At 39.1% G+C, this 18016-nt stretch overlaps 1 protein-coding gene across 1 annotated transcript; it reads right to left on the reverse strand.

Annotated features, from left to right (window-relative positions):
• Positions 1-1410: 1410 nt before the first annotated feature.
• On the reverse strand, positions 1411-6110 carry LOC129774967 (formin-J). Its single transcript, XM_055779093.1, has 2 exons — positions 1824-6110; positions 1411-1761 (listed from the first exon to the last, which is right to left on the reverse strand). Exon 1 carries the CDS (start codon positions 5573-5575, stop codon positions 1844-1846), a length of 3732 nt encoding a protein of 1243 aa, XP_055635068.1. The 5' UTR covers positions 5576-6110; the 3' UTR covers positions 1411-1761; positions 1824-1843.
• Positions 6111-18016: the final 11906 nt, after the last annotated feature.

An 18016-nucleotide genomic window follows, 5' to 3' on the forward strand; every position in this document is an offset into this window, starting at 1 on the left:
GATAAATTAAGGTCGATTTTCTTAGAATAAAACGGTTTTACAGGATCCAGATTTCTTCCAGTTTTTTTAGTTGATTTGGCGACTTTTAGCGATTTTGCTAACTCGACGTGCGTGTAGTTGGGGTTTTCGCGATGTGCGAGCAAAATGTTGATGCGTTTTGCCTTTAGCTTGGACGATATTTTGTTAACTGAAAAGCAAATGGCAAAATCAAAATAGAGACAGGATTCTGTACGCTATAGTTATTCTAGATATGAATATTTTTTTCCGTTCAATTTTTGTTTTATTGCTGAAAGATAGATAAACAAATTATGATATAATAGATGGTAAAAATATTCTTTGTTTTATTTTTTCTGGACTTCAGAAAACGTCCGAGATTCGTGCCTTCACACTAGAATACCACCAAAAGAAGCATATTTGACGAAGTTATCGTCCATTTAGTTTTTTTTCGATGGTTTATATGCATTTCAGTTCGAAAAAGCATATTTGCGTCTCAATTATCCACTTCTGAAATCATTCCCCTCCTCCCATCAAATGCTCTAAGTTTTTCTAAGTTTTTGTATGACATGATATCTAACAGCATCACGTTTCGGCATATAACTAAAAGCACAAAACACCCACGCACTACCGAAAAGGCAATCTGTCCCATCGCAAAGTAGGGAAACAAAAGGAAATTGAACGGTGAACGGCGTAGATTTGAGTTATTTTTTGGGGAAAACTTTTTTTTATGCGGTCCCTATCTACCGCGCAAAAAAAGTTTTTTCTAAATGTGTACCGAACGCGGTTTTTTAAAGCTACTGGTGAAGTTTTGCACGATTGTTTTATGCGGTTCCTATCCCCACACAAGAAAGGTTTGCCTGTATAAATTTATTTTCTCGTATTCATTTTTCGAAATTTATTCTGGAGACGAGGTCCCTATTGAACGAGGATAAGGAATCGAGGCGGCCCAAGCCGCCAAGATGAAGCGATCCGAGTCTACCGCCGGGAGCGGCGGTGTCTCGCGGTGAAACCTGTGTTCTACTGATTGTCCGGTTAGTTTGAATCATAGGATACGATCCTTTAGCAATGTCTTAAAGAGCTTTAGCGACCGTCGGACAGCATACGTTTGCCTGGTGCATTACGTTTGTTGAGTTTTTTTCCCATTTTTTGTGATCAGTGGGATCTCGTATTTCACCAAAAGTAGATGAGCGTATCATTTGTGTGATTTACCTTTCTACCAACTCAAACAAAGTGTATGGATTTTGACCATCACCCCTGAGACCACAATTGAATACCCAGCCTATTATTTGATAAACTAAACGCAGTCAAGAAAGTTTCAATTCTTTTTCAAATAGTGGGATATGGTGGATCGAAACCCGCATACAATGTGAATAGAGGAATGAAAACGGAAATTCATATTTCGTAACTCTTCTAATCTCTCTATTATTTCAATTTATTACTTTGCTCGAATGATTCACTTCTTTTTACAATCGTTTTATCCTTGCCTAAATCCTTATTTAATTCAGTACTAGCGTTGATGAATAGAGCAAAAAATAACAGACCCCATTGATTTTTACTTTTTCTCTATATCATGCGAATCTACAGAATAAATTTCAGAACGAGACGATAGATACACGTCCTGGAGTTTCTCCGTGGCAGCGTACATGAAATGTTTTGAACACAACTGTATCCTAGGGAAAATGCTATTTCTTCTCGAAACGTTGATTGAGTCGTCTCAGTATTAGAACTCTTTTGGTTGTAACGGCAGTTGTGCTGGAAAGACAACTGAGAAAAATATTTTTTTAGGAAATTGAATCCAGTAACTGTGTTGAATTCTGATAACTTACGCTCCTCCAGCGGCAGTACATCATTTGAACAGCTCCAGAAACATATTTCGCACGTAGACATCGATTTGCGAATAGTCGATCAAAGTGTTGCGTATCATCTCCACTAAAAGCGTTGGCCACATGTTTTCGAGCTGCTGTAATTTGTCCACAGCGTTGCAGGTATTGTCTAGCATTTTTGCAAAATATGCCTTCCCCTTTGCGCGCATTACTGCATCATCCTGAGTGATGCTGTGCTTCTTCCACTGAAGAGCTTCCTTCCCGACGACGTTTTTCAGCGAAGAATCGGCCTGCATTAACCATTCTTTGGCGGTCATTTTAGTCGCAAATGCTGTCTCTTCTAAACGCAACCTTTGCAGAAGTGGTTGTAGAAGACCTTCCGGCAGAGACCACAGCACTAGGTCCGACAACCCGGCGTACATATTCTCGGCAGATCGTACTTCTTCCTCGTTGATCTCGATTCCATTGATCTGTTTCAAGCCCCAGTGTGAGAGCCGATAGATGGCATAGTTTCGCCAGGCTTTGCTGGTAATAGGGTTACCCTCTGGATCAATGGTCAACGAAGCTATCCCTTGACTCTCGGCAAGTGCGTTGATCTGACCCAGACAGATGATGTTTGTTTCGCGGAAGATAAAGTTCTCTGCATTCACAAATCGGACCTTGATTCGACTGAGTATCGCGGTGATACTGTTGAAGTTGATGTAGCTGAACTTGACGGTGTGCACATCGCATGCCTTCGACATGTTCCACTGTTTGTCGATGAACCTGAGCGCACCCATGCCGTAGACATTAAGGTAGCGTCCGCATATCTCTATCAGATAGTCACCCCCTTGTTCTCGTTCCCGGTCTGTAACCTTGGTTTTGCTCGTGGTAATTGAGCTATTGCTAGTGGAGAGAATGGGAGGAGGCACACTATATCCGGCATTCGGGGTATTACTGTTTAGAAGGCCTGAGTTTGCTAGATTGGAACTGTTTGCTAAACTATTGACATTGCTTATGGCTGCAGAGCTTCGCGCAGTGTTTGTTCGAACCAATGTTCCTATACCATATCTTTTAGCCGGTGGCATGGCTTTTGACTTTTGTGAGGAAGTAGATCGTAAAGGTTCAATGTCCGAATTTGATGATGTTGTTAGTGTTGACTCGGATGTGGTTTTAGTGGACCCTACTGAGAGGGCAGACATTTTGTCGGTGTTCATTTCATCCGGTTGAGTAATTTTTACAGGAAATTCTTGTTCACTTGTCACTATCTCTTGCACAATGTTGGTTTCCTTCACATCTTCTCCAAAGGGGATTTTTAATGTAGGGTAATCGGACTCTTTATCTGGTGTTGAAACTTCGTCGATCACTGTCGTTTCATCTTCTATGCTTTTTTCAATGTGTTTTGTGAGTGGTTCCTCATTGTCGGAACTGAAAGCACTGGAAATGCTTGATTCGGATGTTTCCATTTTATTTTCCGACTCAACTGTAGTTGGAGTTTGTTCAAGGAACGGAGCAAGAATTGGCGGTAATCGAAAATAGTCCTCCCCTCCTTGCTCGGAAAGCTGTGAACCAGAGTTATCCTGGGAAGACGACCTGACAAGTTTTTGAACTGGGGGCTTCTTCACAGCACGAGAGCTTCTTTGTTTGTTCGCAGCACTGACACCATTTGTGATGACGACGTTTTTCTTGGTCTTACTAGCCTTGCTGACATCTGACAGATTGCTACCATGATCGACATCTCCGTCTTTGGTCACCATTGCGTGATCACCGTGCATGGTTCGTTGAACGTTTCGACACGCGGTTGATTGTTGGGATCTTAGCAACTCCCAGTTTGTTCTGGCATTCGAAATGATCTCCTCTCGTCGTATGCTTTGACATACATCGGTGGAGAGATTAGTGTAGTTCATGTCGGAGAGTTCTTTATTTTTCCGCCAGGCAGCGGCAGCACGACGAACTTGCTCGGTGATTTGCATCTGACTTAGCGACACCAGACCCGGAAGATAACTCACCAGAAACGATACACAATCTCCCGCTAGCGAAACCGGATTATTCTCGATCGTCACCTCTTTGAGATTGATCGCTTTTGCTATCGCAGACATATCCTCAACGCACTGCAGATCGTTGTGGCACAGCCACAGTCGCTCGAGACTTCGTAGATCATCGAACCCGTGCATTTTCTTGATTTTGTTCCGTTTGAGGTTCAGCTCTTTAAGATTGACCAGTCCGTTGAAATCTTGTGCATTGATTTGGCGCAACTGATTGCCGGCCAGATTCAGAGACTTCAGCTCTTGCAGTTGATTGATCTTTGCAGTGATGTTGCTGATCTTGTTGCCGTGCAGATCCAACACTCGTAGCGTTTGCCGAAGTGAAGCGACACCACCGATGTCGGTTATACGATTCTTGCCCAGCAACAGCACCGTGAGACACTTGAGGCCGTCCAAACAGCAGATTTTCTCAATCTGGTTATCGTACAGATCTAGGAATACGAGATTTTGGAGGTTGTATCGAGGCTCCGCCGCCGACAATATGGGTGATATATGGTTTTGTGGATTTGCAGTGTAACTGGTTCCGTTGTGTGGTGCATTGATTGGAGTGTTTTTGCCACTGTTGTTATTACTGTTTCCGTTGCTGGGGCTGTCCGGCCCGGTGTTGGGTTCATTGACGTTGTTGAGATTATCAATGCTAAAAGAGGGGGTTAGTAACAATTTGTTTTTTAGTTTGAGTACACTGTTCGTAGTTTGCTGTTGGTGAGCTGGCGGTGCTGGAAACAGTGTTGCGTTACTGATGAAACTGTTGGATTTCTTCAACAAGTTACGATGTTGAGCATTCAGCAGGATGGAAGGTTTTTGGAGGAACGCATTGCTTGGGCTTGTGGCACTTGGTGGAGACTGTGTGTTGTTATTGTTGTTGGAAGTATGACCATTTGGGGGTTTTGTGCCTAATGTAACTTTACTGGATAAATAGTTGATGTTGTTGTTGTTCATGTAAAGTTGGCTCCGTGAGATGGATTTTTGTCTAAGGAATTGTTTTACGTTGCGACTGTTGGTGAATGGGGAATTGTTAGCAACTACAGCGATCGGGCCGGGACTGTTTGTAGAAACGGCAGTGGAACTTTCCTTAGCTGGAGTGTTGCTGGTGGTACTATTTGGAGTCGTGCTAGCAGGTAACCCTGTCGGGGATGTTTTTGCCGGGGTTGGTCGCGCTGGGGATGATGATGTGTGGTTGTGGACCGATTGATTCGCTTCATTGTTGTTTGTGTCTGTTTCGGCAGGTATGTGGAAAGCATTGATGAGATTATGCTGTAGTGATAATAGGCGAAGATTTGGTTCATCGTCGATAATGGGGATGGTGCTCAGGCCTTTACGATCGAGGTTGACACGATCGGGGTGCTTTTCGCGATCTCTTTCCGACCGTTTTATTGTAGCAATACCATTCTGCACCAAAACGGAACCATCTGGCTGCGGATCACTTGGGTTGTGCTGATGGTCCCTGGGTGGTGGTTCTGTCACACGCTCGCCAGTTGTCTCACGTGGTACGTAAGTCCGTTTCTCGTTGACCTTCTTCAAATAGGAGGTGCTCAGCGTGCTGTGCGATCGATGAAATGTTTTGAGCTTATTCGAGTTACTCAAACCGGTAGCATTATTGACACGTGTGGTCAACTTTGGCACTACAGATTCTATTTTGAGCAACGTGTTATGCGAATTATTTGAACTGTTACTGATCACATTGTCGTTCACATGTATTGCCGATTTTCCACGGTGTTTCGATGTACTCATTTGAAATTATTGCACTTGCTGATTTTGTCTGCGTTGTGTTTTCGGCGTGATTTGTTGTATTGTTGCACTCTACCCTTCGTCCTGAATTGCACGTGTAGTGGTGGTTCTGTTATTCCGTTGCCCCCGCACAAGCTGCTCTCGCGCTCACACAACTAGACCAAGCTGACACTGTTCATGAACCCATTGCTATAGAATTTCCATAGAGGAATAAATCGAATTTCATAACTAACAAAACTTTTCATCTGAATCAGGATTAAATCACAATCACATTTTTGGTACAAGTTGTGGTCACCTTGGTCCGCATTATTTTTAACACGTCCGGCTCGATCGCAACGGTAACCATTCCTCATAAAAAGGAAGCACTATAATCAACTGTGATACATTTTTCCTTGTTCAGGCATTTTTTTTTATTTTGTTTCACAGTACAGCGAAATTTGGAAAATGTACCGGACCGCCGATTCGCGTGCGTCGTTAGTGTTGTCGTGCTGTGAACTGAACTGTTCCAATGTATGCTATATGAGGAGTTCTGCAGGGCGTAAGTGAGTGGGTGTGTGAGTTTGGCTGCTCTGCGCGTACCAAATATATGTGATTTATTGAGGTTAGATATAAACAAAATCCTTAGCAATTTGGTGAATGTTGTTAAGGAAAATTGCCCGAGCATGTTTATGGTTGTTTGCGTGCACCAAGCTACCTTAGTTTCACGCCGTGAGAAGTATTGTTACTGAAGGTTTATTCATGTTTACTTACTACCCAATGGCTGCAAGGGGTTTCGTATTCTGATGATCAGATTGCGACTTTTCGCTGCTCATATGAATGGTGAGCTATTTGCAGATACTGCTGAGCCTTATGAATGGTGGGGGCCACTACAGTGAAATTGACTCGTGCCGGATTTGTTATGACGAGCAGTGTTTTCCTCATACATTCACCCCTCGGGAAATTATCCGCGGAGAAGTCAGATCTCGACCGAATACGTCGCTGTTGTGTGGGTGGTACTTTTCAATTTCCAGCGCGATTCAGAAATCACTTTCCGTTGCTGGTGGAGAACAAACTCGCGGTCGCGACTTTTATCGATACATTATCATTTTTATTGTTATTACTATTACTATCCAACGAAGAGTGTTATGTACCGGTAGGAAAGAAAAAATGTTTGCTAGATTCGTCATTGTACCAACGAGTGCTCGAGGGAATCATTCGCGAATGGTGATTTTTGTTTGACTTGCCTCAACTTTCCCTGTTCTAAGGCAATGCAATAAAGTGACAATTTTGTAGCCCATCTCTTGAATGAATATTTTCGTTATGATAATTATTTTACTTGGCAATAAAATCACTGCTGTGAATCTGCTGGCAAGCAACAAATTGGCGAAGAGGGAACCTGCAATGATATATTCCGTCTCAATTAATTTTTCATTCCTGTCATTTTACAACACGAACATTCAGACGAAAGTGGACGTTGATTAGTTACAAAAAAGAAACGAAGACGCAAATTTGTTGTATAAATTGTATCACAATGTGTTTCCTGTGTCGTAACCCTGAGAGAAAAGAGTATTATTTTCACTATCACTACTACCTATCTTAAGGTATCATTGATCCATGAAATGTGATAAAGAATTGACTTTTTAAAGTAATAATACATTTTGTACCTGTCGTTTGATGATAAGACGATAACATTTCCATATTTCCGCTGGAAATGTAGATAGGCATAAGCAGCTGAAAAAAGAAGGAAAACAATTGAAGATACAGATTCCTTTGTCGTTCGGCCAATCATGCTTTTCAGCTACTACTTAGTGAATGTTTTTTGTATTATACAGCCCAATAAGGGATGGTCAATGTAGGATTCTGAGATTGAACTCACGAACATTCTCTTGGAAGTAGGGGGCACCACCCTTTGACTACGAAGATTGCCAACTACTGTTATTAGTAAACGACTCAATTGAATTTGAACAAAATGCAAACGATAAATTTGCCATCGCCAGCGTGTCCGTTGACCACGGAATTATGTTTCTCAATCCAGAGTCTTACATAGTGATGAAACGGATAGTAGTTTGGTCGGATACCGGATATCCGGCAAGCTTCGAAGCCTTTTATCTGCGAATATGAAACGGGAAGAAACTGCATGTGTGCATGATCAAAAAAAGGATTATATTTTAGGGAGAAGGATCAACATATTTTTGCATTGATATAATGAACGATTATAACATTTTCCGTTTAGGATGAATATCCTTTAACCCTTGCACGTACAACATCGAATCTCACTCGATGTGAAATGATTGGCTACCGAGAGAGTGTTTTTTGTTTTTATTTATATCTTGATATGCGACAGTTCCACTGTAGTATAGGGTGACTCAAAAGTCATGAAATTCTTCAAACACAAGATGACTATCAATACGGTGCCAATAATCAATAGTTATACTACCAAACAAGTAGGTGACCACTTTACCCCACGTGACCACATTACTCCCACTCAAGGATGGAAAACAAGGGAGCATGATGTGATTTACGATTAATCGCAAACTGCACAGATCGCAATCTGTGCAAACTGCGACTAACTATTAATCCTCACCCATCATAACCAAATGATTTTCACTTGGTAACTCTGAGTTGACCAAAGCATTACTAGACTGAAACTAGTTCGAATAATTGAGTTACTCTCCGTCCTCGTTTTGTTTACAACTCCTAACAAGAATTTGCTCCATGGGAATGAGTGTCTCTATGACGTACGCTTTACGATTCTCGCTCTCTCGTCCGGGCGTTCAATTTTCCTTTCCGAGTGCGTTTACTTCGATGAAACTGGGTAAAATAAAAAAAAATGCGGTACAGCAGATAGGACGACTTTCATGTTTAATGTTTCACAGAGGATTTCTCAGATGGTGTTTAAATTAATCTACAAGAGACTACAAACAATAATCCCCCTCAAATCACTAATTTTATGAGTTAATGTAAATGCGTTATTGGCCAAGGCTATCACGGCATCGAACACGGGGTCTTGCGAGATATATTTTTCCGCCAGCCTAAATACAGACCTCTTTTTTCGGGCCCGAGTAAACTGGTGGCTAGAAAAGACCTTGATTAACTTGAATTAATCAAAAAACATAAATTAGCGCAAATATGTCAACATGTGTTTTTTTGTGTAAGCACGTAAATATTTGCTCATAAAATTTTTGGATTGTGGAACTCTACATAATTTGTATGCAGATAGACTATCCACAGTTTGTGGGGGGGGGGGGGGTGGTGGGTAATACTCATACAACTCAAATGGATAATGATTCTCTGCTATCACAAAGCTGATAAATTTTTTGACGTTTTGTTTTACTATTGATTCATTCAAAAAAAAAAGCTTTATTTTTAAATGTTTTCTTATCCTGAGACTGGCTCACCATATTGCACTGCTACTAAAACCGTAGGCTAACTTCAAGGATATTTTTTATTCATTTTCGGCGAATAATCAATAGAGTTCCGTGTTATGAAACATCAGAATAATAGCAAAAACAATATTACGATCATAAGGTGTTGGACAGGTTATTCCAGACGACATTGGAATATATTCCATCTGATCATCTTTAGAAAGGTTAATGACCTTCAAAGGATAAATTTATCTTGGGCACATTGAATTGATGTTCATGACTTCCAGTTTATCAGCTCTGATAATAATTGTGTGGTCCTCACAAAGCATATATTCCAATGCCGTCAGTTCACTGAAATTCTTCGCATACCGTTTGATGATAAGGTAGGATGTTGATAATCATTTGCTACGATACCTATTGTTCCAACAGTATTCATTCGACAAAATTAAGACTGAATACCTGAAATTAAACAGATTTAACCATGCCAAATCTGCGGTCAAAGCAATATGTACACTTGAAAGATGCAACAAGTTTGAAGGGATATAAAAAACATTAGTCGTTCGATAAATCTACTGCCAGGTATGTCGGAAGTCCACGATATATGAATAAAATACGTCCATACTAATTCATTACATTTATTCGCAACGAAGAACGTAACCACACAGAATTGAATTAATCAAATATGTGATCCGTTTTATCTACAAAATAAAAAAAGATCTGAAATTCAATCGAATCCGAAAGGTGTTTCGTGAAGTCACTAATTGAATTACTATTGGAAAAATTATTTGGAGAGAACTGTGAATGTTCAGAATTATTGGTATTTAAAAAACGATTTTGGGCGGGATGAGATTCGCCCAAATCTGCTGGTAATAAAATTAATCAATTACATCCATTACCCGTCTGCTGTTCATCGGGCGGGAGACGACAGCAAAATAAAATCGACACGAGACTGAGTCAGCCACTCACTGCGGACAATGCAATAGAGAATTAAAAATCCCTCGACGAGTGTCGTAAGATTTCAGTTGATCGTCTCTTGTTACACTTTCCGATCAAGAACTCATCATCTGCTCTATGGAATGGGATTAACCATTTGTGGCTTGCACTCACGATAAAACTTGAGTAGTAGAAGTAATGCTTCGAGAGTGCAAGCAGTGGGGATTCCGCTTTCATATTGCTGTTTTGAGATCTTGGTAGCTCACCGTTCCAAGTTTTCTCTCTGTGTACATATGAAGAATAAAAGAGCATCGCCTGCTGGGGGTGATTTAAAAATATCCGACTAGAGGGATATACTTATTCATTGATCGTTGAATGTGATTTTTTACCATCCCTGCTCCCACTACCTCTATCAAGTTTTCTACAAGGAATCTTGAACAGATATTTTTCTGATAAGGATTTTCTATAACAATGATGAGATTTTTGTTAGATGTGTCTTCACGGATGATAATCTGAGAGACTTCACTACAAAACTGGTTTTATGGCTTATGGAGCAATACGTTTGGCTTCTGATATCGTTTGATGAAACAACAAGTAAAAGTTCTAACCTCTCCTGTATATTCGAGTTAATTTATCATTTTGCTGAATAAAAAGCATTTAGCCTAAGACAGACTTGGACAGTAGATCATATGGGAAATCGTTTTTACTTTTTCAGTCTTCAGTTTCAGTCTTCAGAAAGCTTACACAAAATTGAATACTTTTTAATAATATTTTTTTTTCAGATTAATTTGGTTCGAATTCAAATAAACGACAATATGTATCGGTATCACTTTCTTCGTAAGATTTATGAACTCCATTTTATGATCTGGCGTAGTGGTAACATCCATGCCTCTCACGCTCAAGGTCACGAGTTCAATTCTAACTCCCGACATTCTTCCAAAAATGGAAGTAGAAGTGACGAACCAGCCAAATGAGTTGAAAGTCACTATAATACAGATAAAAAAAAAAAAACCCATTTTGACAGTTAACAATTGTTTTGTGCTTCACTTGATCTGAAATAGCATTAATTATGATCGTTTAGTTCAATCTGTTGATGAAATAGCATAAATAGACTGGCAAGTAAACAAAAAAATATTTTTTTCTGCTAAAACCATGGCTTAGTTCAAGAAACTCATCGCGCTTTGTACAGGGTTTCCCAAATATAAATTTCGAAAGTAAATTGAAATAAAACACACTTAGAATTCGAATTTGGATGAAACTTTTATTTCAAATTAAAGTTTGGTTTATGCCATTATGTGTGAAATACAACATCATTCAAATGTCCACCTAGGGCTTCCTCGCACACCTTGATCTGGAACAGGTAATTTTCGATGACTTTTCGGCACATATGGGGCGGTATCTCGGTCATAACTTCAAGAAAGTTGTCTTTCAAATGTTCAAGAGTTTGCGGAGAGTTGGCATAGACACGGTCTTTCGCATAACCCCACAAAAAAAAAAGTCTAGCGGGTTCAAATCGCATGATCTGGACGGCCAATTGGCATTACCAAAACGCGAAATTATGCGTCCCTCAAATTTCGTTCGCAATATGGCCACGTTCGGCCGTGTTGTGTGGCACGTGGCGCCGTCCTGCTGAAACCACATGTCATTCGCATCCATATCTTCAATTTGTGGCAAAAAAAAATCAGTTAACATGCGGCCATAGCGCTCACCATTCACAGTTACTGTCTCGCCGTCCTCATTTACAAAGAAATACGGCCCGATGACTCCACCAGACCGTAATGCGCACCAAACAGTGACTTTTGGCGGATGTAATGGCCTCTCAACAATCACGTGTGGATTTTCTGAGCCCCATATACGGAAATTTTGGGTGTTCACATAGCCACCGAGCTCGAAATGTGCCTCATCGCTGAAGAAAATTTAATGCGAAAATTCAGCATTTTGCTGCTGTTGTTCGTTCACCCAATCGACGTATGCCCGACGCATTCCATGGTCACCACGCTCTAATTTTTGTACCAGTTGGACTTTATATGGATGTAGGTGCAAGTCCAAATGCAAAATTCGCCACAATGATGTGTTTGACAAGCCCAATTGCTGAGCACGCCGTGGAATCGAAACATTCTGGTCATCCTCCACACTGGCAGCAACAGCAGCAATATTTTCGGCCGAACGCACATTACGATGATGCACAGGTTTCACAATATCCACTACGGATCCAGTTTGTTCGAATTTACGCACTACATTAGCGATTGTGTGCTCTGTAGGCCGTCCATGACGACCAAAATCCGTCCGTAATGCTCGAAAAATGGAAAACCCTGTACATTTTACGAATCATCCATCGGAGCAATCAGTTCGAGCAACCAGTTCGTTTGCGCTCCACTTTTATTTTACAGGATAAAGCCGGGCTTATACGTTGTCAGTTACTCGGTTGCCAGTAAATATCAAACGATCCGCAGAATTACGAACATACCCACACCATAAAATTTGACATTTTGATTGGTATGTACGGGGCTACTCGCCCGTTTAAAAGCAAAACACTTTGAAGCGGCTCGGTTGCGAGTAGCCCCATGCATTTAGATCAAATGTCAAATTTCGTGGTATACCCATACCCGTTCGTAATTCTTCGGATCATTGGACGTTTACTCGCAACCGGGTAACTGACAACCAAAGTACGTAGAATAAGAAGGTAGTCTACTCCCTGCTTTGTTCAAGTAGTGGTAGGCAAAGAAAAAAAGCAAAAAATAGAAATAAACCATCGATCGGATCTATATAAATTCGAGCGTTTTTAATTTTTTTTTATTATTACACAAGAACTGTCTCAAAATATGTTTCGAAATGATGAAATAGTAGTTTACTTAAATATTTTATAACTTAAAACAGTAGAATGATCGCACCTGTACTATAAAAATAATGCGAAAAATAGATCAATTCACTTATCAGACTGTGTGGCGCTTCATGGACACGATTCTTTGAATACATTTGAAAAAAAAAAACAATTCAATACTAAGGTAAAATGTATGAACGATATGTTCCGATGAACAATTGCAAATATAAATATATATAGAAGGTGTATTTGCATATGAAGTAAAATTCTGATTATACGCGAGCGTAACATGAGCAAATTTATAACACATGCGAATTAGGACTCTTTTGGTATTAACAAGTTCTTCCGCATAGTAACTCGATGTTGATAATTCTTTAATATTTTCCTTCGTTGATCGTATTGTTTTCACATATTCACGTTGGAGAGCCTTAACCTTTCTCTTTGTTGGCCGAGGCGTTTCGATTGAATGTAATACTTTTCCGTTTACTGTTTTTGAAAGCATAGGCAGCCGTGGCAGTGTTCCGAGCTCTGCAATACAATTTGCTTAACCAATGTTAAAGTTGCTAAAACTTAAAACTTATATTATAGACCCATTAAACGTAAACATAATAATTGTATTGATATCAACACAATTTTATTCTATTGATTTTCATGACATGAAACGCTATGACTCAGGAATAACATTTTATTTTTGTGGTTTTAATAGCTGTTTCGATGATTTTGTCTGGCATCAGTGTCGAGAAAATAACGATGCTTTCACCAATACAAACAAAACCATTGCCGAAAATTGAAAAATGAAAATTTAACTTTCAGAGTACTAGCTCGAGTTTTCCGACGTTTTTCACTATACAGTGCGACAGCAGATGAAAATTTAATATCTTGTGAGTGACCGATTAGAGTTTGGTTGATATTACTTGATGGGAAGTGTGCGTAAACGATCATTTCCTTCACACTGTTTCCCAAAAATATTGATTTTCGGCGAGGGGTGTCGGAGGGAGATGAAAGACATGAGCGCCATTGTGGCAGCCATTTGTAGCTAGCTTCCACCTTCACCTTAATGTAGGGAAACTGTGGTTTAAACAATACGGTGCTACCTGTAACGCTGCGCAAGCCATGGTTGTGTAACATTTACCCGAATACCACTCACCCGAAACATGTTTTCTCGAAGCACATTTATCCGACTGTAACAAATAACCGAATGCAACATTTACACGAATGTGACAAAATATTTATCGAATCTCCTGATAATAAATAAGATTTAATCAATAGGGGAAGGGTGGTAAAAACGGACACCCTAAGTAAAAGTGGTTTTTTTTTGTGAATTTCGCAAAAAAAAATATATAGCTATCTCACCAGAAATTGATAGTCTAGGTCTCTTTTCATAATAAAATTTGTGTTTGAGGCATAAACTTTGAAACATGAATGTGTCTTTGAAAAAATAAGATTGAGTCGGGAAAGACGGACACTTGGCGAGAAAGATGGAAACCTGGGGTGGGAAGTTTATGTGCTCGATAAGTTTTGGAGGTCTTCAAATATGCCTTAAAAATGATCTAACAAAAAGGCTAGCCTAAAATCACCTAACAAATACTTTGAAAATAAAAAATATAAAGCATAAATGTCTTAGAAATGTGAAAAGAATTGGTAAGAAAAGACAGAGTACTTGCGTATTAACACCACCACAGCGCAATTTTTGTTATACACTAGCTGGCCCGGCTAACTTCGTCTCGCCTAATTTTTATTTTTTGTTATTAATACCTTCAAACACCGTTTCCTTACTAAGCGCACGTTCATGGGTCCAATCGCAGAACTGTTCATTGGATGATTTCCTAATCGACTTTTTCAAATTACCTTTTACTAAAAAATTCCTAGTACTTCTACCAAAACTCGTCATTATAATATCAGATTATTTTCAGACATAATTCTCGTTTACAATTTTTCAACCACTTGCAAATAACATGTTTTTCCATTACATGGAATAAAGGTTTGATATAGATAATATGATAGAATAAAGGCAGCCCTGAATCGGACAATTCCTCGAGTTTCACTCTTATCCATTTCATTTTTATTTATATAGATAGAGAATGATATAGGAGCGTGTTTAATCACATTAAAATCCACTTCCATTTTCGAACAATTCAAAGATCAATTTTATTAGCGCAAACATCAAATGGACTAACAACGCTAGGAACTATGTAATTGTAGATCATATGGGAATTGAATTTTCAGAATTTTCACTCTGTAAAATAAACCGTTCTGAATCATATTTCGGACACTTTGTTCTAATATCTTGAAATGCTTAATGCACCGATGATATAACTATAAAATTAGTATCACAATTGCTTCCTTAGAGTAATCCCTTGATTTCACCATCACTTCATTTGAGAATTACATTCGAATTATTACATAGTAGGAAAAATCCATCCAAAATCCAAAATCCACTCATTATTGTTTGTGTTTGATATTTGCTTAGCGTGAGCTTTAAAAACACAATTTCCCGTCATACCGTTCTGAATCAAATTTCGGACGCTTAAGGCATATGATGCAGAAAACAGGTCTAAACTTTATGCAGGTATTATTTGGTTGATATTTTTATAAATTAGTTCAATATGCTTTTAAGCTTTCTATTTTGGTACCTATTTGATTAAAAAAAAAGAAATCATCGAAAAAAATGCTTTTCAAATGAAGCGAATATAAACCAAACTTCGGACACTAAATCAAATTTCGGACAGATTGAATTCAAATTTCGGACACTTTATTTTGTAATTTTTTGAACGAAAATTACATTACACTTGATTATATTTTATAGTCAACTGCGAAATACTTACCCCGTAATTCCTGAATACAGTTTGAATACTGAATACAGGATTCGTTGGAAAAATTGTATTGACATATCCCAAATGGGCCCTTTTTTGAAGACGTTAAGATGACGTAGAATGATAAATAAAACACCTTCTTCAAAAATACAATTTCCCGGTATACTGAATCATATTTCGGACGCTTAAGGCATATGATGCAGAAAACAGGTCTAAACTTTATGCACAGGTATTATTTGGTTGATATTTTTAATAAATTAGTTCAATATGCTTTTAAGCTTCCTACTTTGGTACCTATTTGATTGAAAGCATAAAGAAATCATCGGATAAAATGCTTTTCAAATGAATCGAATAAAAATCAAACTTCGGACACTAAATCAAATTTCGGACACTTTATTTTGTAATTTTTTGAACGAAAATTACACTACACTTGATTATATTTTATAGTCAACTGCGAAACACTTACCAAGCAATCACAGTGAACTGTTAACGATGATGAGAACGGGTAAATTCTACGTACTTACGCTAAGCAAACGTCAAACACAAACGATAGTGAGTAGTGTTGATAGATTTTTGCCGATTATGTTATAATTCAAATGTAGTTCTCATATGAAATGATAGTGAGTCCAAGGGATTGCTCTAAAGAAGCAATTGTGATATTAATTTTATAGTTATATCACTAGTGCATTAAGCATTTCAAGATATTAAAACAAATTGTCCGAAATATGATGCAGAACGGTATTATCCTTGCACAAATCTGGCCGTTTTCAACGAGTTCTCTTAAACTCCTCATAACTCCGTGGAAATATTTGTTGATGACCGTTAGGCCCTCCGGAAGGCATTCCAAACGGACAACAACATGAATACCGAAGAAAATAGTCAGCATTACCTTCAGTTTTGATCGACTTTGAGGTGGTGACGATGATAATAGACTCATTAGCATGTCATATTCGTCCACCCATGCGTCGTCGCTAGTAATTGTGCGTTGGATGAACGTGGGATCAGAAGCACGATTTCAGGCATATCAAAAATCGCCGAGTTAACTTGTTCTTGACGCTGTAAACAAACAAAATTACAGATCTCGCTTAAAATTGACATTAAAACCACTGATAGTAGAACTAACTAAATAAAAAAATTAAAAATGTTCAGATTTAAAATTACAAATTCCCGGTATATATTTGACAGAATGTATGAACGAACAGCCGTACATCAACAAATGCTTGTAAAACGTGTATTACCGTACATTCGTTCCCATCGGGGTTCCCTCAAGTGTTGGTTGGATTTGACGAGTTGTCAAATACAATAGTCGAATGTATTAGGGTAATTTAAAATTAAAATTACGAAGAGTGCTAAAATGCCTTAAACTTTCTTCAATGACCAGGTACTGCAGAAAAGCAGCCGATGAGGTTTAAAGCTTAAAATTCGAATTTTCATTCGAGAGTTCATCTTATAAGAGATGAACTCCAAATCAAGCTTGCCTTTAGAACAAAATCCAATTAAAACCATTAGATAATCTGCTCCAAAATTACGTATGAAGAAGTTTTCCGGTTCCTTCTGTGGATTCCTAAAGTATCATAAATTTACCGAGGCCGTCCAAATAATTCTTTTTTATCGGAATAAATCACCTGCGGCTTGAAAATAAATAAAAAATGGTTGTTGAAAATGTTAAAAACATATATTTTTGACACCTGCTGCAAACATAATCGAAACAGACTATGCAAAACTTACATTCTACCAATATTAACAGAAGCCCAATGTTACATAGCATCGATTGTGTTGTAAAGATCGCAAGATGTGTAAAAATGAGATGCTGCTATTGAAAGTGGTCGATGTGTATTGAGCTATCTGAAAACAACTCCCAAAATGAGTTCATCTGATTGTACACTCTGTGATAGGGCATAAAAGAGAATACATTTTTTTATCATTATTGGAGTAGATCCTCCGTTTGAGTATAGATCAAAAATCTCCTCCAGTAATCTCCTGGCATAATAGGCCGTCTTGCTGAAAGACCACATCCTTCATCACGTGATGTATCTTGATGAGGGCGGCAACAACCCGGTCGGCTGCCAGACGTTGCCGTCCTGCGTCAAGTAGGTCCCGTAATTCTTTATGTCCACGATGTCGTGCTTCGCCGGAAAGATGGTTTTCACCAGCTCTTTTAGCCGCTCTTTTTGGGTGATTGCCTGCTGTTCAAACATGGACAGCCTATACAGACTCTTCCGCAGAAACATTTTGGCCAGATACTTTTTCACCATTCGGCCGGTTGCTCCGACATTCCGACCCAAAGCGCGGAACGATGAGGTGACTTAGCTCTCGGTCTTCTTCATCATCTTCTGCTGCACTATTCCGGCACTACCTGCGACCGGAATCAGGCTTCCGCTTTACGCTCTCGCCATTATCCAGAAGGGAGAGGATGTTGTAAATGCTGGGTCTGATTTATTCTGTGGACACGAAGTGCCTCACCATGTCTACTACAAGCGAAGCATCGAGCGTAGTTGCTTGACTATTTTCGCCATGACTGTTGAAAATCAAT

Source organism: Toxorhynchites rutilus, chromosome 3, assembly GCF_029784135.1.
Source record: "Toxorhynchites rutilus septentrionalis strain SRP chromosome 3, ASM2978413v1, whole genome shotgun sequence".
Classification (NCBI taxonomy): Eukaryota; Metazoa; Arthropoda; class Insecta; order Diptera; family Culicidae; genus Toxorhynchites; species Toxorhynchites rutilus.

Bases quoted from the DNA above. Each gene is read 5' to 3' on its own strand.
- LOC129774967 (XM_055779093.1), bottom strand. From the start codon at position 5,575: ATGAGTACATCGAAACACCGTGGAAAATCGGCAATACATGTGAACGAC.